The following is a 26,283-nucleotide window of genomic DNA, read 5'->3' as shown; positions in this document are numbered from 1 at the left end:
AGAACTGTATCATACACAACCTCCACTACCAGCACAAGTGAGGGAGTCCTTTGGGCATACCTGGAGCAGGCATCCTTGATCTGTGCAGGCTGAGCAGTGCCTACAGCCTGCTGGACTGCCCTGACAGCCTGCTGCAGGTCAGGGGAAGCCTGAAGCTGAAGTTGCCAGGCAGCTACTGTCACCACCACCCCAGAGGGTACTTCATAGTGGCCCTGAAGGAAAAGTATGATAAGAAGCACAGAGTACAGTACTACAGTATACCCTGAATTACTGGAGTCAGATTTTTGAGAATTCACTGTTGAATTTTCCTCATAACAAGAAAAGTAAGAATGCACCAAGTAGGCTAATCTATACTGTAAATATAAAGCAACATTCTGCGCCATATCAAGGATTCGAAGAGGAATTTTTGTCGTCTTGATCCTATAAGTGTATCTAAGGTTTTACTTGCTTATGAACATGTTGCAAACTTTATTTGTAGAATCATAAATAAATGCTTTCGAGAGGGTAATTTTGTGAGATCTGAGAGAGACTTTATTGTGTCTACTTTTTAAGAAACCTGGTCTTAATACAGAAAATATACTATAAAATTATCATCTGGTCTCTAATTTCTCATTCTTATCAAAGATCACAGAGTGTGCTATGATGGATCAATTTCTTTCTCTGTTAAGAAAGAAATGGAGTGATCCCTCTGGTTCAGTCAGCCTATGGGAAGCATCATTCAACTGAAACTGCCTTTTGTAGAATTCATACCGGGTAATGATTTTTTAATAAACACTTGCACACGAAAGTCCTCCCTCCTGGTCTTGCTGGATTTTTCTGCAGCCTTCGACACTTATTATTCTCTTACAGCAGATAGGATGAACTAACATGAGCTGAACTACAAGAGAAGTCACAGATACCCTATAAGAGGCATACATACCACTAGATGGAGTAGTTACCCTATAAAAAGCATACTTAAAAATAATAATAATTAAGGGTTGATTGAAAGAACATGGCAGTCAAAAGCCTGAAATTATACAGTAGTTACATAATTGGGAATAGGTCACTTGATTGACAAATAATACACAAGTAACATAGTGGTACAAATATGATATATAATAACAAGGGGGAGAAGGTTATTCAACAGGGAATTTCAATATGCTGTAGTAAACAGTGCAAAAGTAAATTTGGCAGGGAGTGAACACTGGTTAACTACAAGTACGTGCTCATATGGGCTGGATGCGGGTGTGCTGTCAAAAAGCAATTTGTGGTCGAGGGATCTCAGGTGGAAACAGGAGATGGTGGCGAGAATGGTGCAAAAACATACGACTAGATGGAGTACAGTTACCCTATAAGAGACGTATCTACAAATGCAGGAGGTGTACAGTATATACCTGGTATGGCTGTAGAAGGTGGGTATAGGCAGTGAGGAGGGCAAGGGAGGCACCTTTTCCCCCTGTCAGGAGAGAGTTGCGACATAGAGGATCGTCCAGGGATACCACCAGGGGTGTCCCTTCCTCTATCACTACCCTCGGTATCAAAGCCTCACCCACGCTCTCTCTCTCTGGAACTGGGCACAGATCCATGTACCTGTGGATGTAATGGTAATTTTATTATACTTGTTACTGTACCTAGAGGTGTGCTTGGACTGATGTTGTTTATTTACAGTAGTTCATATAGATATGCCAGATGCAATGTATTTTTCCATGCATATGTCTACTAATGACACTAATTTATTCATTGAAGTTAAAAATTTAATGGACTGAGAAGCATTTAATGGTTTCCAGTGTGGTTAAGAGGATGGACTCAACAGTGTAAAATGCAAGAGAATGCACCTTAGTTGTATTAATAGGAAGGAAGCAGATTTTCCTGAACTGAGACTAGGTGGGAGAAAGATCTGGGCAGTTTGGTGGCACTTTTTTGGAAATTCTCAAGCAACTGAATCTCTATAGCATACTGTATCTCAGGGACCAGAAGGGATGACACTACACTAAATGGGTAAGCACCCCATTATTATTAAGACTTGACTATTACCTCATTATGTATCTGCCAGTGTCATACTTCAAATGACACCACATCCTCATACATACCTGCTAAGAGATAAAAGGTGAGGCTTCAGCCTAACCATGAACTTTTGAGGCTCACCACATACTGTACCTACTACACACCTGTCTGAGAAGAAGGTGAGGCCCCAGCCATAGGAGTGGGTAGCAGCGACTGTGGTGGGGTGGAGAACATGGCGAACCGTCCAGGGGTCACCAGTGTAATAAGTTACTTTCTCACTCAGGTGCTGCCACAGGTCAAGCTGCCGCCCCCCAGCTGATACAGCAGTGGTACCACAGTGATGAAAAGATACAGGAATACATTATGTTGGGATAATGGGATACAATGATACAGGGATACTGATAAAAGGTTACAGGGTTAGTGATAAAAGGATACAGCCCAATAGAGGTTATCACAGGTCAATAGAGGTCATCACAGGTCAATAGAGGTCACCAAAGGTCAATAGAGGTTAACAAAGGTAAAAAAAAAAAAAAAGTCTAAAAAGATCACTGAAGATCATGAGAAGGTAATAGTGTACCTGTCAATTTGATAAGCAGGTTATTCCCCAGGTTAGGCAAGTGGTGGAGGTGCCCTAGGTCTAGGTCGGTAGAGGTCACAGGTCGTAGGACACCACATGCTTCCTGCAAGAAGCCCCCTACATACCTGACAAAATATAAGAGATATACAAGTAAATATCAGCGGTAAACAAGAACTGAGGCATAACGGTTACTACAGTTACTAAGCATCTACCTGCTGTCAATACCAAATACATACGTCTCCTGACCCCTGAAGTGGTCAAATTTCCAGAGATTGACCTGGCTCTTACTGTTTATAGAGAGAGAGAGAGAGAGAGAGAGAGAGAGAGAGAGAGAGAGAGAGAGAGAGAATGCTGAAAACCAGGTATTGTACCATTAATTCAATCAAATACACAAGCCGAAAGTATCCTACAATCTAAGAAAAGTTTCAGAGAAAATTTCAATATATGATGGACAGACTCGTATAATATCCAGCTCCCAAGTTTCATTTCATAAAATTCCCAACAGCAGGACAGCTTCTTTTTTCCAAAAATAGTTCCCTTATTATTGTCATAAAGTCATTAATTTTGCCTCTTGTAAAGTACAGTATACAAATTATAAATAACATATTTCTGCCCCATTTAAAACAATTCAGAAACATTATTGGTTGCCTAAAAAGACTTCCTGAGAGTGCTTTCAAGTACTTTGTTCTCTTTCTTCATAATAATTTTGCGAAATAACAATTAAATATAGTATATATTATTTATAATTTTGGTATAATAATATAAAAAAAAAATAATAATAATAATAATAATTTGCTGCTCACAATTCCCATGGGCATGCAAGGAAATTTTTCTGAAAATTATTGACAATGGTGGCACGCGCTCTCAAAAAAAGTTCACCACCCCTGTCTTACAGTCTCCTCCTAGCAAGAAAGATAAGAATGCACTAAACTGACTTACTTAAGATATAAAAATTGAGAACAAAATAACATCAGAATTGCTTCAACTTTGCATAGTAACACACTGCCCTAATTAAGATGGCTTAATACTGATTTTGGAACTTCTGCTTGAGTGTGTGTGTGTGTGTGTGTGTGTGTGTGTGTGTGTGTGTGTGTGTGTGTGTGTGTGTGTGTGTGTGTGTGTGTGTGTGTGTGTGTGTGATATTAACTAAGTACCTCCAGGTATAAATGTGGGCAGCAAGGTGAGTGGCTCTTCTTTGTTGGTCGGATCTAAAACTCATTACAGGTACGGTACAGAACCCCAAGCCTTTTGTGGAGATAACAGTCATATTTACTGTATATGTACAGTGCTGAAACCTGATTTTCCTGATATTTATGATAACTAATTATTCCTTTACAGTATAGGTACTGTACTGTACCTCACTGACAAGGGAAGGAAGTTTCTGGGTAATTTACCTATCAAATTTCCATTTTTTCTTGTTTGTTCTTCAAGAATCTACTCTTAATACGTGTTATATTTGCTAGGGTCACACTGGATAACATTCTCACATCCAACCTAGGGCTGTACCTTGGCCTCAGTAGTGAGTAGCAAGTGCAGTGCACTACTGTACATAATACTGTAATGGACTGTACTATGTTTTGTATTGTTAGTCTCATTACTGTATCATGATTTATCATTAGAAAAATAAATATACAGTATATCCTTTTGATATTTAAAAATAACTAGAAAAGATCAAAATCCAAATTTCATTTTTGTTGGATAATCGACACATTTTGAGAACCAGGAAGAAATATATTCATGCAGCCAAAGTGTTAAATTCCTACATGAATCAGATGAGAGGACAGAAAGCACAATCCTGGAAGTAGAAAAACATGCTGCTAATGAGGAAAAAGCAAGAAATAGGTGGGTTAGTATTCTCTCAGTTTCATTCGAGATAGATTTGCACATTGACTCTACACCCAAAAAAATATCTATATCAAAAATAGGTTGCAGAGTGGAGGACACACTTACTGTGTAGTGGTGGAGGAGGACCGGCCATGGAGGGAAATCACATCACCATTGTTAAAGTAGTTGAAGGTGACCATTGCACTGCCCACCATCTGGCTTAACCCCCACCTGTGGACACCAACATCCATTTATCAGTTACAAGCACAAGTTCCTTTACTTTCCTGTGCATAAATAAATAAATAGAAGTTCAAATACTCCCATTACACAAACCTGCCATCTTAAGGTTCACAATTAATGTTATGTACAAATTGTTATTACTTCAATTTACAAGAACAGTACCAGATAAGTTTCAAGTAGTTTTCAAAAGACAAATCAAATGTAACTTAACCAAACCTGAAGTAGGAGACTAACAGCACTCCAGGAAACAAACTTATAGGCATAGGGTATTAACCAAGTCTGTAGATGCTTGTGGTTACAGACTTACTTGGAGTGGTTACATATCCCAAACACCAGTCTGCACGACATCACTTTCAGAGCATGACTATTTTTCCCATGTATGTGGAACAGTAAATAATGAATCATGGCCACCCGTAATACATTTGCTACAGACGCCTCATGTTAGTAAGCCAGAGTGGATATGGTGAAGAATCATGTCACCCTATGTAGAGAGAGCGATAGCGTACATACCCATGCTTTGGATGTGAAACTTCCTCAAGTGCAATGAACTAATTTCTGGCTATTATTTGATTTTTTTTTGTGTGTTAAAGAGTTTGCAAGAATGAACTTGAGTTCCTTTGAATATTCACTGCCAGGGATGTTATTACCATAATCAATCACCGTATATCACGGCCTATAAGACGAAATTTGAACATTAAAAAAATCTGCCCAAAGTTAGGGGGTCGTCTAAACCACCAAGTTTAAAATTCTTACCTCTTAAATATTGTGGTTTAGTGTGTCAAGAGTGGTGATGAAAACATCGTAAGCCACTCACAAGGTCTTACCACTAATTATTTTATACTGAAACTTACGTTTGGCAAGCTGGATTCAAATTAAGATTACCGGTATATTAAAATAATAAAAATGTATTATAAACCTGTCTAACATACCGTAAAAGAGATTTATACCCCTATAATAAACACAGCTATCATCACACACCCCTCCCCACGCCCCCCCCCCCATTTGCCAGTGAGGAGCCGTGGAGGTGGTCAGTAATGCATACCGGTATCGGTATATTTACTCATAATAATATTTATCTCCTATAAATAATTGATTTAAATTTTATTTTTTTCCAAAGAATATTCAGTAAATGAGTGCATTAATTCTTGAAACTATCGACGGTTAATTACAGACGCTCAAGTGACGTCACTAGTGTTTACACTACACCAGCTGGTAATATTTGATGCCATTACTTGAAGTGAATTGGCCTTATTTTAAGTAACTAACTATAAATAAATACAAAAATTAAAAAAAAAGATCAAAACTGAGAAATAATATACTGTATGTATGTTGTGTTGTCAAAGTAAGAGGAACAATTGTGTAAGTACGTAATATTTTTTCACTCAAATCCTAATGAAACACTACTGGAGAACATTCCTTTGTCGCAAAACAGTTTATAAATTAAAGAAAATAATTACAGTGTGTTTAATATATTACAGTATATTATAAATAAATAAATAAAACAAATAATTCGGTAAATCTATTTAAAGTAAATGGAAAATAAGCAAACATGTTATTTACCAAGACCCTTCCGTCTGGCTCAGGGTGAGATGGAGGGGAGATAAAGAAGGCTATTTATAGCCCATCAGAAGTGACCAGTACCCTAATGCACCATAAATAATTCATTGAACATTCATTTTTTGTACATAGTATATTATATATATATATATATATATATATATATATATATATATATATATATATATATATATATATATATATATATATATATATATATATATATATATATATATATATATATATATATATATATATTTGTGTAATAAATGTATGTAGTAAGTACATACTGGTAACCTTTTTCACTCAAATCCTAATGAAACACCACAATTAGAATACGGTGGTTGCTGTTGAACCACATGTTGTATAAATAGTCACACCACCGAGACGAGGGAACACTCCCAACACGCTTCAGTGACGTCACTAGTGTTTACACTACACCAGCGGGTATAATTTGATGACATTACTTGAAGTGAATTGGCCTTATTTTAAAAAATCAAGGATGGTTGGTAAAGGACTACTGAGTCAGTGGGTAAGTGTCACATTTGGGGTACTGGTCTTATACAGCAAATAGAGCTCAAAAGCTACTTTTTAAATGGAAATTTGGGGGGGGCGTCTTATGCACCCCGCCGCCTTATAGGCCGTGATATACGGCAATCAATCCTTTGAATATTGAAGCTCAAATATCCTATGTAAGGTACAGGTACTCCTCGACTTATGACCACCCGAACATACGACCGCCGCAGTCGTATAAGATATTTTTCAAATTACGTATTTTCGAGTCCCGACGTTAGTGATTGCACTGTGTACTGACAACATTTTCGTTTGTAATTCCCTTTAAAATGCCTGGCAAGCATAAAAGTGAGAGTTCTCGTGGTGCTGAGAAGAAAAAGAGACACCCATTTTAGATTTTCTATGTATTATTTTCGCATTTTCAACTTACCCCGTCGTAAGTTGAGGACTGACTGTAATTTAATAATTATCACTTCTTAAGGTGAATGAAATCTTATTATTAAGAAATTTTCAGAAGAGTTAATTAAGAGCAATAAGACTCAAGAAGTAGTTGTACTGACCTGTGTTGACGGGGTCCTCTCAGGTACCACACCTGGGGGTCAGCACCTGGGGTGAGGTTGACGGTGCCATGCAGGCTGCCCCACTGCTCATACCTATCTTCCTCCCGACACCTGTACAAGTGAAGTGGTACAGGAAAGATACACAAATTGAGGAAATAAATATAATGTGATACCTTTCTAAGTTCCTCCTCTCCTTCACTCTCACTCTCTCTTCCCCACACCTGAAGATATATTCACTTTGATCTCTCTCTCTCTCTCTCTCTACATTTCAAATGTACTGGAAATGGTCAAGATCTGGTTACCAGAACGACACAAATAATTTTATACTACTGGAATGATACAGCTGGAGTCAGAGTACAAGATGATTACTGTATACTGTAGTATTGATAAATGACCTACAATCTGAACAGAAATAATCACAATGTATGACACTAACATACTGATTGAACCTCATACACACTGATGGCACTGACTGCCCTGCTCACTATGATCATTAAGTATTGTTGGCTTCACTGCAGACAGGAGTGTGGCTGTTACTCACAGGAAGGTGTGAAGAGAGGTGTGTGGATCATGGGCAAGAGCTTGTGCAAGGAGACGTGGGCTGGCCTCATCCCACACATCAATGGGGCCACGCATAGCTCGCCACAGTAGGTCGAGGCGGGCATGTGTCACCGTGTCGTCATTATCATCATCATCATCATCATATGTCACATACAGTTCCCGTGACCCTTGTCTGTGTGTGTGTGTGTGCGCAACAATATGGATTACTAATAGTCTCTAATATTCGTTAAGAAGTCATTTCAGGGGTACAGGGGCAAATATTTGCCTGGGTGAAAAGATATCTATCTCTACAGCCCAGGTGAATCTCTTGTACAGTGTTTAGGGATCACCTTTAAACATCAATGTTGTCATGGTATCAATGCTTGTTTGCCACATAAACACAATATCAACATCACCTGTGCACACATACAGACTCAAAACAAAAACAGCATTGTGTCACTTTTGAACCTGAGGTAACCACTAACACCTTCATAAATAATATCCAAACACCAACAACTGTTATCCCTACAAACACAGTAGTAACAACTGACTAATAACAAATAATCATCATTAAAATCCAGAAAGTCCCACCTGCCACAACAATATCATATATCATACTGTGAAAAGGCTCAGAATAGATCAAAATATTGATTTTCCATAATGAAAACTTCCATTCCATTTTTTGTATTTAGAATTTCAGATTTAGAAGTTTTGAAGGGTCTATTGTATTCCTAAAATTATGTATCATTCCAAAATTTAACTTTTGCACAAAAAACAACAATACCGGGTAATTATCATTACTTTCACCTAACTCATCCCGTTATGAAACATAAGAGTAAAAAATATTACCCCTAAACCCCTCCAAATGGATCCATTATATTGGTCAGTGATGCTAGTGTCTACCTTAATAAAACTGCTGCACATCCAACACCTCCATTAACATAAAAACACAGCAAGGTGAACTAAATGTAATGTTAGTCCTTCACTACAAATCAATCTTCCTGGAATCACTCACTGGTCACTTTCATAGTCAGGTGTTATGGTTACCAAGCAACAACACCTGAGTATTGCTATGGTAAGTTAAAAAAATAAGTACCTTTCATAACTTGGAACCTTAAGTGTATTTACATTATTATCAAATTCTAAAACTGTTAATGCAGTAACAGTGACACTATCATGTATTATACCTGAGTTTCTTATTACTGTACTGAGGCTTCTACCCCGCCAGGTGCTACCACAATGTACTAATCCAATCTTTAGCAACTACTAATAATTCTTATTTGTTATTAACAGTATCAAAAATAAATAAATATATATATATATATATATATATATATATATATATATATATATATATATATATATATATTATATATATATATATATATATATATATATATATATATATATATATATATATATATATATATATATATATATATATATATATATATATATATATATATATATATATATATATATATATATACATATATATATATATATATATATATATATATATATATATATATATACATATATATATATATATATATATATATATATACAGTATACTGTATATATATATATATACTATATATATATATATATATATATATATATATATATATATATATATATATATATATATATATATATATATATATATATACTAAAATTGCTTAGCCCCGCCCCTCGCCACTCTTCACCACACACATTGACATAGCTCGTGTCTGGCTGGTCTGTAAGGTAAAATAGTCATGGAAGATTAGGCACAGCACAAAGCAGGTGTAATGACAATTCAGGGTTTTCAGGTTAACATCAGCAAGGGTTACGGTTGATGGACAAGAAGCCACAAGTCATTTAGATTCGGGACGTGGTAGGTCAGGGTCATCTAAGGTCACAGATCATGGTAGATTAGGTCATTTATTCCCTGGCTTGAAACACATAATTATTTAGCAAGTTAATTCAGTCTGACCAATTTCAGAGTTAAAGCAGCCTTGAATGAAGTTTTAAAGTTCAATTAGATTCAGTAAAAAACTCTTCATCCTACCTTATTACACCTAATATAATCCTGAAGTACTTTAGCCTACCTTAAAATGCCTTTCAAGTAAGTACAAAAGCCCTTACCCAATTATAGAGACCCTAATTGTAAGTACAAAAGCCTTTTTAGGTACTGTACTATATGCCATACTCAGGGAGCATATGGAGGTTACAGATGTGCTCGAGAAAAAATTCACTTGGGGGATGTACAAGAATGAGATTCACTAGGCAAGTTCTCAACATAGGTAGACTCACTAAGGATTCAGACCACACGTATACTCAATAGGTATGATTCAGAACACAGGTAAACTCACTACATACGGTTTACAAAGCATATAGACACACTTGGTAGGGTTCACAACACTGACTCTCCAAGGATATTTTGTCGGCCCTCTAAAGGAAAAAACGTGGCCCTGGAGAATGACAGACAAGCAGCTGATACCTTAGATGAATACTTTGCATCAGTACTCACAGAAGAGACAATGGATAACATGCCAGTACCTAAGAGAATGTATAGTACCTCAGCAGTGGAAAATGAATTTAAGAGAAATATCAACTACAGCTCCTGGAGTAGACAGGGCACAGACCAAAGTGATAAAGGTGGCAAATGAGATTTGCACTCCACTAAGACTCTTAGTCAAGAAATCTTTGGAGCTAGGTAAAGCACCTAGGGACTGGAAATTAGCCAACGTCCTCCCAGTATACAAGAAGGGTAGGAAAAGTGCAGCAGAAAACTACAGGTCAATCAGCCTAACATCATATATATGTACACTCTTTGAGAAAATTCTGAGGGATGCCATCATCCAACACCTGACCGAACACAGTCTGATCAACACATTACAAAAAAGTTTCATGGAAATAAAATCCTGTCTGACAAACTTACTCACATTCCTTGAAACAGTAACATTCTACGTAGACCAAGGCTGTGGGGTATGCTATAACGAATGGATTCTACTACGAATATTCCTATAACGAATGGTTTTACCTATAAAATTGAGAATGCTATAACGAACAAAACCCCTACAACGAACATTATTTTTTTTTTTTACAAATTTATTGGTTTTTTTTATTACAAGTATTAATGATATTCTTTATTTCAGAGGTTTAGATGCATATTTATGCACTTTTTACAATTTTTACATTTTATATTATATTTTTCAGTGTTAAGTGGTTGTATTTGGGGGCCTGGAACGGATTAATCCTATAACGAACGAATGCTATAACAAACAAGGTTCTAGAACCAATTACATTCGTTATAGTATACCCCACTATACATGGATTTTTCGAAGGTGTTTTACAAAGTCCCACATGCATGACTAGCCGCTAAGATCATGGCACAGGGCATCATAGGCAAGATTTTGACGTGGATTAACAACTGGCTCGAAGACAGGCAATACATGGAGTACATTCTAAATGGAAAAAGGTTCTCAGTGGAATACCATAAGGCTCTATACAATACTTGGATCCACCCTGTTTGCAAGCTCCATAATGCCATAGTTGAAAAAATAGCAAGCTACATTGATAAGTTTGCAGACAGCTCAAAGATATTTAGGAAGGCAGTAAGTCAAGATGATGTCACAACAATGCTCAGAGACCTGCATGAGCTGTTCAAATGGTCTCGAGACTGGCAATGACTCTTTAACATTACGAAATGCAAGACCCTACACATAGGATACAACCTTAATCACAACTATTCTGTTAATAACACTTTCCTGGATACTGTTGATAAGGAGAAATATTTTGACATTGTAATAGATCATTCACTGAAGGTGGTGCAACAAGTGGGTGCAGCGGTAAGAAAAGCAAATTGAGATTTGGGAATTATAAGTGTACAGTACCTTCAAATACAAAGATAGGAAAATGCTCCTTAAAGTGTACAAAACTCAAGTACATCCGAGTCTGGATTACTGTATACAGACATGGAAACTCTACCTCCAGAAAGCGCTAACATCGCTAGAAAAGGTTCAACACAGACCAACTAAGATTATTCCAGAATTACGTTATCTTGATTATGGGGTACAGTGGATTGAGGGCCTTAGGACCAACGACCCTTTAGACAAGGCAGAATAGGGCAGATCTCATTGAAAAATTCAAAATCCTTAAAGTGATGGAAAAACTTGAATCCAGGACATTTCTTTGTGATGTCACACACCACCAACACGAGAGGACATAACTACAAGTTTGCCAAACTATCATGCAGATTGAAAATAGGAAATACTACTTCACACACAGACCTAAAGAACGGTCTACCAGCTCAAGCTGTGGAATCCAGAACCGTACTTGGCTTCAAAATAGCCCTCAACAAAATTATCAAGAACAATGGAGGGATCCTACACAGACCACTGGACTCTTTCCCTTGGTATGGCAATCTCTAATGGATAGCCATTAGGTAAATAAGGTAAATATTAAGTATGATTTACACCACAGGTAGACTTACTAGGCAGGGTGTAGACAGTGCCGGTGTGGTCGATGACACAGAGGAAGATAGAGGCTCGTTGCTTTGTGAGTCTGACCAGCCGAGCCACCACAGCACGACCCTCCCTGTCCACACCACACACCATCAGCTCGTCCTCATACTGCCTTATAACATAGTCAGGGTTATATAATTGATTCACATGTATCAGTTAAAACAGATTTAAGCATAAAGAACAGGTTCAGTGGTTTCAGTAGAAGGAAATTACGATTACTTTACTTTTTACTTTTATCCTCTTCACCACTGATCGGCTCATTAGCCGCTTGGGCGATTGGTCACATCTCTGTTACGCACTGTTGGCAAGTACTGGGCATGCACCGTCTCCTGAATGTATCTGAACCTGCTCCAATGTTGGTCAAGTCTGGTCTTGAAAGAGCTCACAGAAGCATCAGGAAAATTACAAGTTTAGGTATTAGGTCAATACATACAGGTATTGTACTGCACAGTACTTTCTGGGTCAAGATTGAGACTCACAAAGGTTTGCACAATGAATACCTTGTTGGTGAAAATACATCAAAATAGCTACAGGTATTTGACTTACACTAAGCCACAAACATAGCACAGAAATACAAAGCAGAAAATAATGGGGGTATTTGCAGCAATGCAGAAAAAGAGCAATGGACGAGTGGGAACAGATTTAGAATAATTCAAGTATGAAACTAATCTATGGCATAATTACTTGAATAAGGAATACCACCTGTACCATTTTGAAACAAAAATATACAATATACAGGTGGCTTTCTGTGTGGCTGGTGGGATTGGAGGGGAGGGCCTGGAAATGTCAAACATCGATGGTATTACGAGGCACACTATCCCTGACATTGGACCGCTCTTCCATCCCTTAGAAGAAGCCATCAGAAACAATTTTATTCCAACACTAGTAAAAAGCCACCACCTTAACCCAGCAGATAGGTCACTCATTGTACTACCACCAAGACAAGGAGGAATGGACATAAAAACTCTGTCAAGCTCATGCCAGCCCTCACCAAGCATGTAGTAGCTCAAAATGCTGCAAGTTATGTAGACAGCAACAAATTATGCAAAATTCAATGTTCCAGTATGACAGAACTGCAATGCACCCAAAGCAAAGAACTTAAACTTCTGACACAAACAATTGTCAGAGATCATAAAGATAAAAGTAGAGATAAAAGTAAAGTAAAAGCACAGGAAGTGGATGCCTCAAATTAACTAACAACTTTACTGATAACAGCACAAGGCCTCAGCCTTAATAAATAAGAATTCACAGACACCAACGCTCTAAGGTAAAGTTGGCCAGTAGAAGGTATACCCGCCCAATGCATGTGTGGAACATCCTACGATATCAACCATGCCATGGTGAGGAAGAAGGGTGGTTTCATTTGCATGAGGCACGACGAAGTAAGGAATCTCACAGTAAAAAAGTTGAAGATATGCCGTGCTGTCACTGTGGAAGTGACCCTCCTTCCAATGGATGGAGAGTGTTTCCTTCACTGGACTGTCAACACAACTAACGAAGCCCGTGTGGACGCCAGTACTCGAGGATTTTGGATGAGGGGACAGTGAGCCTTCTTTGATATCAGGATATTCGATCTTCTAGCTGTATGTCACAGTGACCGGACTCTCAAGGCTGTACACAGGAGAAATGAGAATGAAAAGAACAGATCGTAAGCACAGAGAATCCAGAACATGGACCAAGGTAGCTTCACTCCTCTGGTATTCATAACATTGGGTAGGATGGGACTTAGTTCAAAGAGCTTCTACGCCAGACTGCCTGAGGTGTTATCAGAACAGAAGCAGCAACCCAGAAATTACATCATGGCCTGGGAAAGGCATTGCCGATCATTCTCTTTGCTCTGGTCTGCTCTGCTGTGTATCAGGGGAACAAGATCTTCATCCCCTCAACCAACAACAGTCGCAGACGAGGACTATGAGAAAACTGTCACCAAATGCTGCATAGATCTGCGGCTTTACTAGTTCACCAAGGGTAGATACTTTTGTATTATGAGAGTAAGTTAATAAAATGTGCGGAAAAGGTATGGCTATAAGGGGATTTTTTTTTTACGGGATTAGCCCACCAGGGCACAGGTCCCTGACCCATATCAGGGCCTGGGCAAAAATAAATAAATAAATAAAAATAAATAATAATGCTAATAATAATTAATAAAAAGTTATAAAGAATATTAAAAATATAATACAAATAATAATAATAATAATAATAATAATAATAATAATAATAATAATTATAATAATAATAATAATAATAATAATAATAATAATAATAATAATAATAATAATAATAATAATAGTGGATCATAAATAAAAAAAATAAAATCAATAGTGAGAAATGATACAGGGGGTATATGTATGTTGTGTGTCAAAGTAAGAGAAAGAACTGAAACCCTGCATTGTGTTTAAATGAGGCAGAAAGTCAGATCAGCAACCTTGGACTTGGTCACAATTTTTGGGATGCCATATGGCAACAGGGTCTACCATTAGATAATACATTATGCTTCCAATATCTTCCCAGGTGGTAGTACCTCCCTGTTTGATAGTTGCCTACTACCCTGTAAAAAGAAAGCAATAGTAATAAGGTATATATTTATTTATAATGCAGAGCTGTAACAGTAATAACTAACGATTCTCTCTAAAGGTCATCCCGGAGGGTCATGTCTGGAGAAAACCTGCAAAGTTTGGGGAGAGGGTGGGTCAAACTGGATAGCACTCTTCTCACAACTAACGCAGGACACAGTACAGTATTGTGAGTCAAGCAGTAGTGTTGTACTGTACCAACAACTGATACAGGAATTACTGAGTTCAAGTATATATTTGAGTACAAAATAAAATTTCAGCATTTTCTAAATCAAACTACAAAATGTATTCAGAAATATCAATAAAGGTCGTGACCTTAAGATGTTGGCTGTTACAAATGAACTTTAAATAGGTATGGTACAGTACTACAGTACTGTATAGTTTTTTATTTTTTTATTTTATATGACCTGAAGTGTATTAACAAGTACAGTAACCATAATAACTCCATCTGAAACAAAGCAAAATATAAAATTTTTAACGAGTACTAAATAGAATATGATGTCATCAACTTACACGGTCGGTGGTGAGTGGCTTAGGCTGCTCCAGCTCCTTCTCGCTCGGTGTGGCCTCAAACCCTGAAAGCTCATATGTGGTGCCACTGGAGTCATAGTTTCTCATCCTGGGCTGCCTGGAAATCCGCTCCACCCATAACTCCACCACCAGCCTGGCCCACCGCCACCAGAAGAGTGGACCTCCATCTCCTACAAGGAAATGTGACAATTTAAAATGGGTCCTATAGACCTGACACCCCATCAGGGTTAGTGTGGATTCAAGCAAAATGTAGATTTTTTTTCTTTTTAAAGTACGGTACTGTACAAGGATGCAGAGACCAGCACTGCATTTGAATGCTTCACTTCCCTAACCATAAAGCCGGGTGAGCTAGGGTGCCCTGGGCATGAACCTAACATACTGGACATTTTGTACCCTTTAACACAATGCCAGCTTCTTTACATACTGTACATGTGCAGTATACTGTATACTGGCTCCAAACACAATCACAGATTAAGATTCGATAAGGGACAACCAAAGAATTTTATATTGATATTAATTTAATAAAAGGGAGAAAGAGAAAAAAGTTGACTCTAGTGTGCTTCTGTTGCAAATTTATTTATTTATATATTTATTTTTTACTTCTTGATTTCACTCAAGAAGATCTAATTTCACTGGAGACACTGGCTCAGATTCACTAACACTGCTGAGATACCTAATTAGTAAGTTTTGGAAGATCTGAAGACCATATGAACTCCCGCAAGTGCGATTCACTAAAGGTTCATTACTGAGCTGTGGTGATCGTACGAACTCCATAAATAGTTCTTAAAATGCCGACAGGTGGCGGTGGCGTGTCTCTTCCTGGTCAGTCACTGGGAGTCTGGGACTGATACATTACATTTTACTTTTATCCTCTTTACCAAAAGATTGGCTCGTTAGCCGCTTGGGCGATCGGTCACGTCTCTGTTACGCTGTAGTGGAACCTGTCCCCTACAACTCCCAACTGAGCTCTAGCCGCGCGCCTACCAGCCAATCAGCGTACAGCATGAACATGAACATGAAATGCTAGTGACAGGGGGGAAGGAGGTTCAGGGGAAGAATAAAGGGAGGATTGAAGTGAATATTAGGAGGAGAGAATAGGTTAGGTTAGGTCCTTGTGAAAAAGGTTGTACCCTTCTATGTGGTACTCTGATAAAAAAATTTTGCTCGCCAGATTCATCCAAGTTTCGGTGATTGCTATGACGTCTACAGTACATTCTCGGTACATACAACCGCTCTCAGCAAGTCTATTTTATTTCTAACGCTCCTACTGTTTGTATAGTATACATTTAAACCTACCCTTCCCTGGTCCTGTTTTACCCCTTGTCCTGAGCAACTAATTTTACTTCCCAGGACCTGCTTGTTTTTTGACTCCCACTTTCCCCGACCTCTCTCTACTGGCGAACCCCCCTTCGGAGTGACAATTTCACGCTCCAGGGATGCAGACAACGTCTTTACCCCCTCACGAGACAAGTGTACTCCGTCGCGGCTGTACTGAATATAGTATATATTTTTTTTTACTTTTATCCTCTTCACCACTGATCGGCTCGTTAGCCGCCCGGGCGATCGGTCAAGTCTCTGTCACGCACTGTTGGCAAGTACTGGGCATGCACTGGCTCCTAAATGTAACTGAACCCGCTCCAGTGTTGGTCAAGTCTTGTCTTGAAAGAGCTCACACTCGGTGCCGTCACAACACTCTCTGGTAGATTGTTCCAGGAGTTTACAACCCTCACTCCGAAAAAGTTTGCCCAAACAGTTTTCCGGACTTGCCGCTTCTTCAATCTTGAGCTGTGACCCCTTGTGGGGCGAGCATCCGCCAGCTCCAAGTAAGGACACTCAACTGAGTAGTGCCCTCTGAGATGGTTATACACCTCAACTAGGTCCCCCCTTGCCCATCTGTAGTATAAGCTAGGCAAGTTCAGGCTCTCCAATCTCTCAGGGTAGCTGAGGTGCCGAAGTGCAGGCACCAGTCTGGTGGCCCTCCTTTAAACATTTTCAACTAACTGACAGTCCCTAGCATATCTTGGGGACCAGACGGGGTGACAGTACTCCAGATGGGGAAGCACTTCACTCCTGAAGATCGTTACGAGGGACGGACCGTCTAGATATCTGAACGACCTTCTTATAAGACCCAATAATTTATTTGCCTGATTTACCTTCTTCTCGCAATGACCCGAGAACTTCAGTTCATTGTCAACATACACACCTAGGTCCTTCTCACATACAGTCTCAACTAGTGCAGTTTCTTCATCCCGTTGGGACATATGATACGACTCCTTACCGTTGGTAAGCCCCAGGCTTGAGGGCGGGCGGGCGGGCGGTCGTGTTGCGTCTCTGTAACAAAGCGTGTTCGGCATTCGGACCTTCGATGTAGAGCGGCAGAAATTGGACAGTGATTACAAAAGATCGTCAAGATCGTCTTAGTGATGTGAAAATGTAAATCGATGGAGGACTTTTAATGCTAGACGCGAGTGTACTTTTGAAAACTCAATTTCCACCGAGTTGGAGGTACAGCCAAGGTCAGAGGCCTATAACCAAGCTGACTGTGAAGAGCTGCAGAAGGACCTCTGTGAGCTCCAAGAATGGTCGAAGAAATGGCTGCTGAGATTCAGTGTCACGAAGTGTAAGGGGATGCACTTGGGGCGTACCAACGGTAAGGAGGCATATCATATGTCCGAACGGGATGAAGAATCTGCACTATTTGAGACTGAATGTGAGAAGGACCTAGGTGTGTATGTTGACAATGAGCTGAAGTTCTCGGGCCATTGCTAGAAGAAGGTAAATCGGGCAAATAAATTATTAGGTCTTATAAGAAGGTCGTTCAGGTGTCTAGACGGTCAGTTCCTCGTAACGATCTTCAAGAGTGAAGTGCTCCCCCATCTGGTCCCCGAGATATGCTAGGGACTGCCAGTTGATGGAAAATGTTCAAAGGAGGGCCACCAGACTGGTGCCTGTGCTTCGGCACCTCAACTACCCAGAGAAATTGGAGCGCCTGAACTTGCCTAGCTTATACTGTACTACAGGCGGGCAAGGGGTGATCTAGCTGAGGTGTATAAGCATCTCAGGGCCCAGGGGGCACTACTCAGTCGTGTGTCCTTACTTTGAGCTGGCGGAAGCTCGCCCCACAAGGGGTCAACTCAAGATTGAAGAAGCCGCAGGTCCAGAAACTGTGAGGGCAAACTTTATCGAAGTGAAAGTTGTGAACTCTTGGAACAATTTGCCAGAAAGTGTTGTGACGACACCGAGCGTAAGCTCTTTCAAGACCAGACTTGACCAATACTGGAGCAGTTCAGGTACATTCCTTCAAACAAAATAAAGTAACCCAAACTAAAAAACTAAAAAAAAAAACACGCACACATCATAATTTATGACCAAACCTAACATATAAGTGTTAAGGGGAGATATATATATATATATATATATATATATATATATATATATATATATATATATATATATATATATATATATATATATATATTTATCTGGTGTTTGTGATGTACTGTACTGATGTTTGTTTTGAATGTAATGTTTCACCCGGTGTTGGTTACCCTAGTTTCTGGGGTAACCGTCGGTTGGCGTACAGCAAGCAAGTCAGGTGAAGAGCATAAAAAAAAGTAATGATCAGCCGAGAATATTTTACAGTTTCGAATATATTATATCTTAATACAGTTTGACAACCCTTTATCCGAAATTCCGAAAACCGAAAAGCTCTGAAAACCGAAAAAAAAAACATTTGTGGAGCAATTTTTTTTTTAATTGGTATTAGCCCACCCGGGCACAGTTCACTGACCCACATCGGGGCCTGGGGGGTGAAAATGTAATAGTAATATTAATAATAATTATAATAATACAGGTAAGAATAATAATAATAATAATGATAATACAGTAATAATAATAATTATTCATTGTAAATAAAAATTTTAATAAAAAATACACAAAAATAAAATAAGAATGATAATAATAATAATAATAATAATAATAATAATAATAATAATAATAATAATAATAATAATAATAATAATAATAATAACAACAACAATAATACTGTAATAATGAAATAATAATAATAATAATAATAAAGAAATACAAGAATGAAAAAAAAAGATCAAGTGAGAAACATGACCTAGACCTATGAATTATTATTATTATTATTATTATTATTATTATTATTATATATTTAGCCCCCAGGCCCCAATGTGGGTCAGTGAGTGACCTGTGCCCGGGTGGGCTGATCCCTGTTTAAAAAAAAAAAAAAAAAACTAACCATTCTGAAATCCGAAAAATTCCAAAAACCGAAATGCCTCTGGCCCCAAGGATTTCGGATAAGGGATTGTCAACCTGTATATCAAAATTTGGGGGTTAAAGAGAATTTTATATTCATCGGGACTGCAAGTCCACTAAGCAAACATAGATATATATTGTAAAATTTACTAGTTATATTATTTATATCCTAATTACCATAGACTAGATACTTATGGCCAGTGCTTGAGTTGTAAAATATTAACAAGTAGAACTGTCAGAATGGATAATGACGGGAGGGAGGAATGGCGTGGAGGATGTGAAACATTTGCTTATTACAGCGCTTCAACAACGAAGTTGTAGTGGAATTCTCCCCTACAAACGCTGTTTGTCGCTGCCTAGCCGACCCCACCAATTCCCCAGTGTACGCCTCGTGGTCTAGGTCAACCAGCGCCGCCATACACCACGGAGCTGGGTTCAACTGCTAAGCCACGCCTACCCCCTGCTATTTAAGACCTGACCTCGTGGTGATCGCTCTCTCTCTACCTACAGCCACAGCCAGCAACACCTCCTCCTCCGCCGCTGCCCGGCGGGCCTCGCTCCTCCGCCTGCCTGGCGGTCCACGCTCCTCCTCCGCCTGCCTGGCGGTCCTCTCTCCCGCTGGCGAGCATGGCGACCCACAAGCTGTCCTTCTCTGAGCGTCCTCACCAACCAGCTCTCTCTACATCACGCTTGTAACCATGCTGCCTTCCCAGCACCAAGCTGCATTGTACATCCAATACAACATGTATATAGAGAGCACATTGTGAGTTTCCTTTCTCCATTCCATCCTGAGTGTGAACCAAACATCTCATACCCCACAAAGTCTATAATATTCCAGTCCACAGTAATAATTCTCAAGAAATTCAATCTCAAAGCTAAAACTACAATTATATTATACCTGAGCTTCATAAAATAACTCCAAAACTGATATTTCAGACAATGATTCGCTAACACTGCTGAGAATCTCAGCAGTTAGTGAATCAGTCTGAAATATCGGCCTGAGACACGAAGTTAGTAAGGTTTGTACCGTAGTTGTACGATGGATATTTCTTGTAACTGCAAAGTGAATGTTTCTTATTTACGTATACTGTAGGTTCAGTGTAATTCTATTTTATGAACATCACTGCGCATCCAATGAATCAATTGTTGATAATTTCGATTAGCTTATCAACTCTGATAAAAGTTATCGCGCGCGGGGTGAAGGACACGCAGACACCTCATCCTGTCCATTATGTTAAGGTTTGTACCGTAGTTGTACGATGGATATTTCTTGTAACTGCAAAGTGAACGTTTCTTATTTACGTATACTGTAGGTTCAGTGTAATTCTATTTTATGAACATCACTGCGCATCCAATGAATCAATTGTTGATAATTTCGATTAGCTTATCAACTCTGATAAAAGTTATCGCGCGCGGGGTGAAGGACACGCAGACACCTCATCCTGTCCATTATGTTACTTCGTAATTAATATTCTTTCATAAAGGTGGAACTGATATAGATAAAATCACACAGGCGTGGTTTTGTCAAGATGCATCTTCTCTGCGTTACCATTGTTTAAGGGTAATTCTATAAGAATTAACAATCACAATCTCTGTAGAGACTGATACTATTAAATCAAGGAGCATTGAGTACTAACGAAACACGTAACTAATAGCCTTCAGTAGACTCACCTTTATGTGTGAAAAGAAAGAGGTGAACAACGTAGCTTAAGAGGAGCGTGGCTCCTAAATAAGAGACTTCCTGCCACATAATACCTCCACCGCTCCTGCCTCCCACACTGGTTCTGGCTCACAACTCACGCTCACTGACTCGTGTCCCTGACCTTCATGCCTCACGCAGTTGTCTATTAGCCGAATATTATCCGAGGACTGACGAGAATCTACGTTGATGACAACTCTCCTCTACGAACACCGGAGCCAGTCTACAACCCTGTTGAGTCATGAAAACCAGGGTCTATAGGCCTTGGTAACAACAATACATTTACAGAGACGTGACCGATCGCCCGGGCGGCTAACAAGCCGATCAGTGGCGAAGAGGATAAAAGTAAAAAAAGTAAAAAGTAATACATAATTAACATACCAAAGAACAGCATTAATTTTGGCAAACTTCATAATGCCCGCCCACTATCTCTACGTAATCCGCCAACCCAACACCAGCACGGGTGGGTGATTTGTATGTGAGCACCGAGCAACAGCAGGCCCTCCACCCGGGTGATATTTGTCAAGTTGTCAACTTATATGGGCAGTCGGATGTTCTATTACGCACTCCTGGATAACGTGAACGTGGTCCAATGTTGGTCCGGAGTCAAAAGACTTCACTCTTAGTATTTTCACAACATTCTCTACCAAGCTCAAAACTCTACTTCAAGGAAATTACCTCTGACAATTTTTTGTGCTGTACTTTATTCTCTTCGCCACTGCAGCATGTTAGCTGCTTGGGCGGTTGGTCACGTTTGTTACGCAATGTATCCGATTCTGATCCTGCGCCCAACACTGCTAAATTATTTCAAGAGTTCACAACTCTCACTCCCCCCAAAATTTGCCTGATAATTTTCTGAACTTGTGGCTCATTACTGTTGGTGTATGCCTGAATTATTGCCTGCACTGACTTTATACATGTATATGCTTAATCAGTAAGGACTTGTATAATGACTTTACTGAATATCTATCTATCTATTTCAAATGTAAAATATACAGAGTCGACAACGGTCACGGAATTTGCAAAACATATCTGAATCATATCAATCGTTCGCTGTAGCCGATAGTTTTTTCAGATTAATGTTGTAACTGTTGACTCTTGAGCACATGATAACAGTTTTATGACAAGAGGCTGTGGAATGGCTTGATTTGGTTAGGTAATCATGGCAACTAAACGCTCTAGCCTCTATCTCCGTCAACAAAACGATTCTTACTAACCTGAAAATTTATACAATGATACTGTAGTGGATTTCTCCCCTACAAACGCTGTTTGTCGCTGAGTAGCCGACCCCGCGAATTCCCCAGTGTATGCCTCGTGGTCTAGGTCAACCAGCGCCGCCTTACGTAGCGGAGGTCAACTATTAAGCCACGCCTACCTCCGCTATATAAGACCTGACCTCGTGGTGACCTGTCTCTTTCTACTTACCGCCACCAACAAGCAACATCCCTCAACAGCTCCATACACACGCTCCCTCAGAAAGCTCCTCGTCCTACAGGAACTCTGAGCAAGCTTCGCCCGACTTAGTATCTCTTTAACACTGTGCTGTGCAACAATATATATACGAGAAACTCTGTGATTTTCTATTTCTACCTCAATCCTGAGTGTTGGATATATTTCATGTACGTACGTTGTGAGGCCAAATAAGAAACCCTGACAACCTGCCACGACAGTACGCTACAAATGGCGACCCCCGGAGATTCGCACTCACACAGGATGGAGGAGAAACCGATCACGCTCCCAGTCTTCAAGCAACATGGAAGACTGGCTTATCCACACAGAGGCAGCTCTCATCGGCTCTACAGCTACTGTCTCTACACTGCAGGTTAGACACCCTAGAGCAGCACTGCCTCTCTAAGCAGACACCAGCTCCTCTTCCTGCCCCAAGCACCACGTCCTACCGACCCCAGCACACCCGTCCTGCCTCAGACGCCGCCCCCGGCCCAGCAGTACCCCCTGCCGCTCCTCCTGATGCAGTCCCTGCTCCCGACGCGGCCCATGCGCCTGAGTGCGGACCCACACACCCCTCTTTTCTCCCTCAGGTACTCCCTGCTGCTGTCCTGCACCCTGCTGCTGTCGTGGACCCAGCTGCTGTCACGAGCCCTCTTCCGCTTCTGCTGACGCAGCCCCTGCTCCTGACCAAAGGCCCACACACCCCAGCAGGCGCATCTGACGACTCTGTACCTGCCGTGAGGGAAGCACAACATTCATTGCCTCCACACACCCTTTTTCTCTCTCTCTACTCCCACAAATATTGGGTATCTAGACAGTTGTCTCCTCTAGCGGCCGGCTCATCCACGCCCTCGCCGTTCTGGCTCACATGTGGCATGCACCGCCCATTCTGCCTCACATGTGGCATGCACCGCCCATTCTGCCTCACATGTGCCATGCACCCCTGCAGACAACAAGTCTCCTACACCACCTGGAGGGAAGGAGGGAGTATTGTAGTGGATTTCTCCCCTATAAGCGCTGTTTGTCGCTGAGTAGCCGACCCCACGAATTCCCCAGTGTATGCCTCGTGGTCTAGGTCAACCAGCGCCGCCTTACATAGCGGAGGTCAACTATTAAGCCATGCCTACCTCCGCTATATAAGACCTGACCTCGTGGTGACCTGTCTCTTTCTACCTACACCAACCAGCAAGCAACACCACCTCCTCCACTCCTGCCTGGCGATCCTCGCTCCCGCCGACAAGCATGGCGACCCACAAGCTGGTCCTCCTCTGAGCATACTCACCAACCAGCTCTCTCTACATCACGCTTGTAACCACTCTGTCACTTCCCAGCACCAAGCTGCACTGTACATCCAATACAATATGTATACAGAGAGCACATTGTGAGTTTCCTTTCTCCATCCCACCCTGAGTGTGAACCAAACAACCTGTACCCCACAATACATACTTCCGTAATGATTTTGAATACAGTATACAAGGGACACAACAATACAACGGTACCTTTTAATGTTACAGGGCAGTAATACCTGGTGGTTTCAGTACAGTACAATTATTATACTTGGTGATGTTACAGTAAATTATACCTGGTGATGCAGGGACGGATCCAGGAATATCAGAAGGGGGGAGGGGGTCCAAGAAGTTGTGGATGAGAGAACATGGGGAGCACAGTGAGCCCACCCAGCTGGGAATTTTTTTTTTTGGGGGGGCGGGTGGGAGTTACTGTAAAGCCCCCCCCCACCCCCTGAAAAAATAAGAAAGCTCACCAGTGGAATGGGTATTTTGAGGCCATGTGCACGTGATATTAAGAGATCTTCTGAGGTCATTAGTAATTCTTACTTTACAAAAACGCCTGAGAAGAATACTGCATTAAAGAAAAAGTATTGACATTTTCTGATGAAAAGGGTGGGGGGATCTACCCCTGTGGTTGTACAGTACAATTATACCTGGTGATGTTACATTAAATACAACTGATATATAACTATTGATACTATAATGGCATTTTCATAATAAAAAAACGATAGTGACATTTAGCAATGATGAAAAAGTTGTTTTGTCGATTTTTTTCACTGAAGTCCTATAGGTTGGATGTGAGGTACTGTAGTGGATACCCTCCCCTACAACTGCCGATTTGTCAACCCGCGGGGAGTTCCACAGACCAAGCTTCGCTTTTGGACTGATTGGCCAGTTACCGCCTTTCACCTCAGCCAATCAGCAGCGCCGCTCACTTTCGGCAGAATCGTATAAATACCCCCAGCCTCGCCGTGAAGAGGATTACCAATATATACGAAATAAAAACCAAGAGACTCAAAGGACACGGAGGGCCCCCCTCCCCAAACACCACAATCTACCTTAGCTTAGATTAGCTTGGCTTCCCTTCCCTTGCTGTAGTGGACATGAAATGCTGGTGTCATGGTCACAATGACTGCTGGTCTGTTTTAAAATCTGTTGATTCTTATTATACTTCACGCCCGCAAAACATGTGGATAACTGGTTAGTTATCCCTAAGAAGAAACGCATTTTGCACCAGTTTCCTCGGAGGCGTGGGTTCGGATCCCACCGCTGCCACTATTGTAAGCGCAGCGGATCTACTACTACTGAACCACCGAGCCCACCATTAAGGGCGGGGATTTTCTTCCTCCCTTATTCTTATCTCACACTTCTCTCTGTCTTATTTCCTTCATTGGTTCTGTCTACATATTTCAATTCATGGTTACTTCATTTCACCTCAGTATTCACCTTTATTTTTTGTCCAAGTGACCTTGATACCAGAATTACAGTACCCATGTGCCTAACCCTAGTCATGCTACCAAAAGAACTGAGGTTATGAAGTAACCATGAACTGAAATATGTAGACAGAACCAATGAAGGAAATAAGACAGAGAGAAGTGTGAGATAAGAATAAGGGAGGAAGAAAATCCGGTGGTTCAGTAGTAGTAGATCCTCCGCGCTTACACTGGCATGGCAGACTTAACCTCGTCCCCACATGGTGTACAACCCACCTGCTGTCAATCTCCCTCTTTATTTCCCACTTCCTAACCTTTACCTTCCTCCTACACCGTCTTCCACCTTCCTGAGCCAATGGCTCTCTTCTCTCCATCCCATCGGATCGAATCGGAAGAGGATTCTACTCAACGCTCTCAAACAGACAAGACCTCTCAACAAGCTCCTCACCACACAGCAACTCCCTAGCACTGAATTGTACATATAATATATATATATACAGTATATATATATATATATATATATATATATATATATATATATATATATATATATATATATATATATATACAGATAGACCCCGACTTACGACGGGGTTAGGGACCCAAATCCAGGTCGTAAGTCCGACATGGTCGTAAGTCCGACATAGATAAAAAAAAAAAAAAAAAAAAAATTTAATAAATAATCTACAATGAAATACAGTACAGTAAAAGTAATGAATAATG

The 26,283-nt window shown here is 40.1% G+C and overlaps 1 protein-coding gene across 1 annotated transcript in view; it reads right to left on the bottom strand.

The window, feature by feature from the left end:
- The window catches only part of LOC121874164 (putative phosphoenolpyruvate synthase), a 49,103-nt gene extending 27,495 nt beyond the window's left edge, over positions 1–21,608 (bottom strand). Inside the window, exons 1-12 of the mRNA XM_042378148.1 lie at positions 21,362–21,608; positions 15,392–15,579; positions 12,275–12,413; positions 9,468–9,536; positions 8,891–8,942; positions 7,796–7,987; positions 7,255–7,365; positions 4,511–4,615; positions 2,561–2,685; positions 2,148–2,298; positions 1,374–1,569; positions 61–212 (exon numbers count right to left, since the gene is read on the bottom strand). Coding sequence (XP_042234082.1) covers positions 61–212; positions 1,374–1,569; positions 2,148–2,298; positions 2,561–2,685; positions 4,511–4,615; positions 7,255–7,365; positions 7,796–7,987; positions 8,891–8,942; positions 9,468–9,536; positions 12,275–12,413; positions 15,392–15,579; positions 21,362–21,440 — 1,559 coding nt within the window. The 5' untranslated portion in view covers positions 21,441–21,608. The remainder of the gene's footprint in view (positions 1–60; positions 213–1,373; positions 1,570–2,147; positions 2,299–2,560; positions 2,686–4,510; positions 4,616–7,254; positions 7,366–7,795; positions 7,988–8,890; positions 8,943–9,467; positions 9,537–12,274; positions 12,414–15,391; positions 15,580–21,361) is intronic.
- Between the last annotated feature and the right edge of the window lie 4,675 nt (positions 21,609–26,283).

The sequence above is a fragment of the Homarus americanus genome, unplaced genomic scaffold (assembly GCF_018991925.1).
Source record: "Homarus americanus isolate GMGI-L3 unplaced genomic scaffold, GMGI_Hamer_2.0 scaffold49667, whole genome shotgun sequence".
NCBI classification, from domain to species: domain Eukaryota; kingdom Metazoa; phylum Arthropoda; class Malacostraca; order Decapoda; family Nephropidae; genus Homarus; species Homarus americanus.
This window is presented reverse-complemented; position numbering and strand designations above follow the sequence as displayed.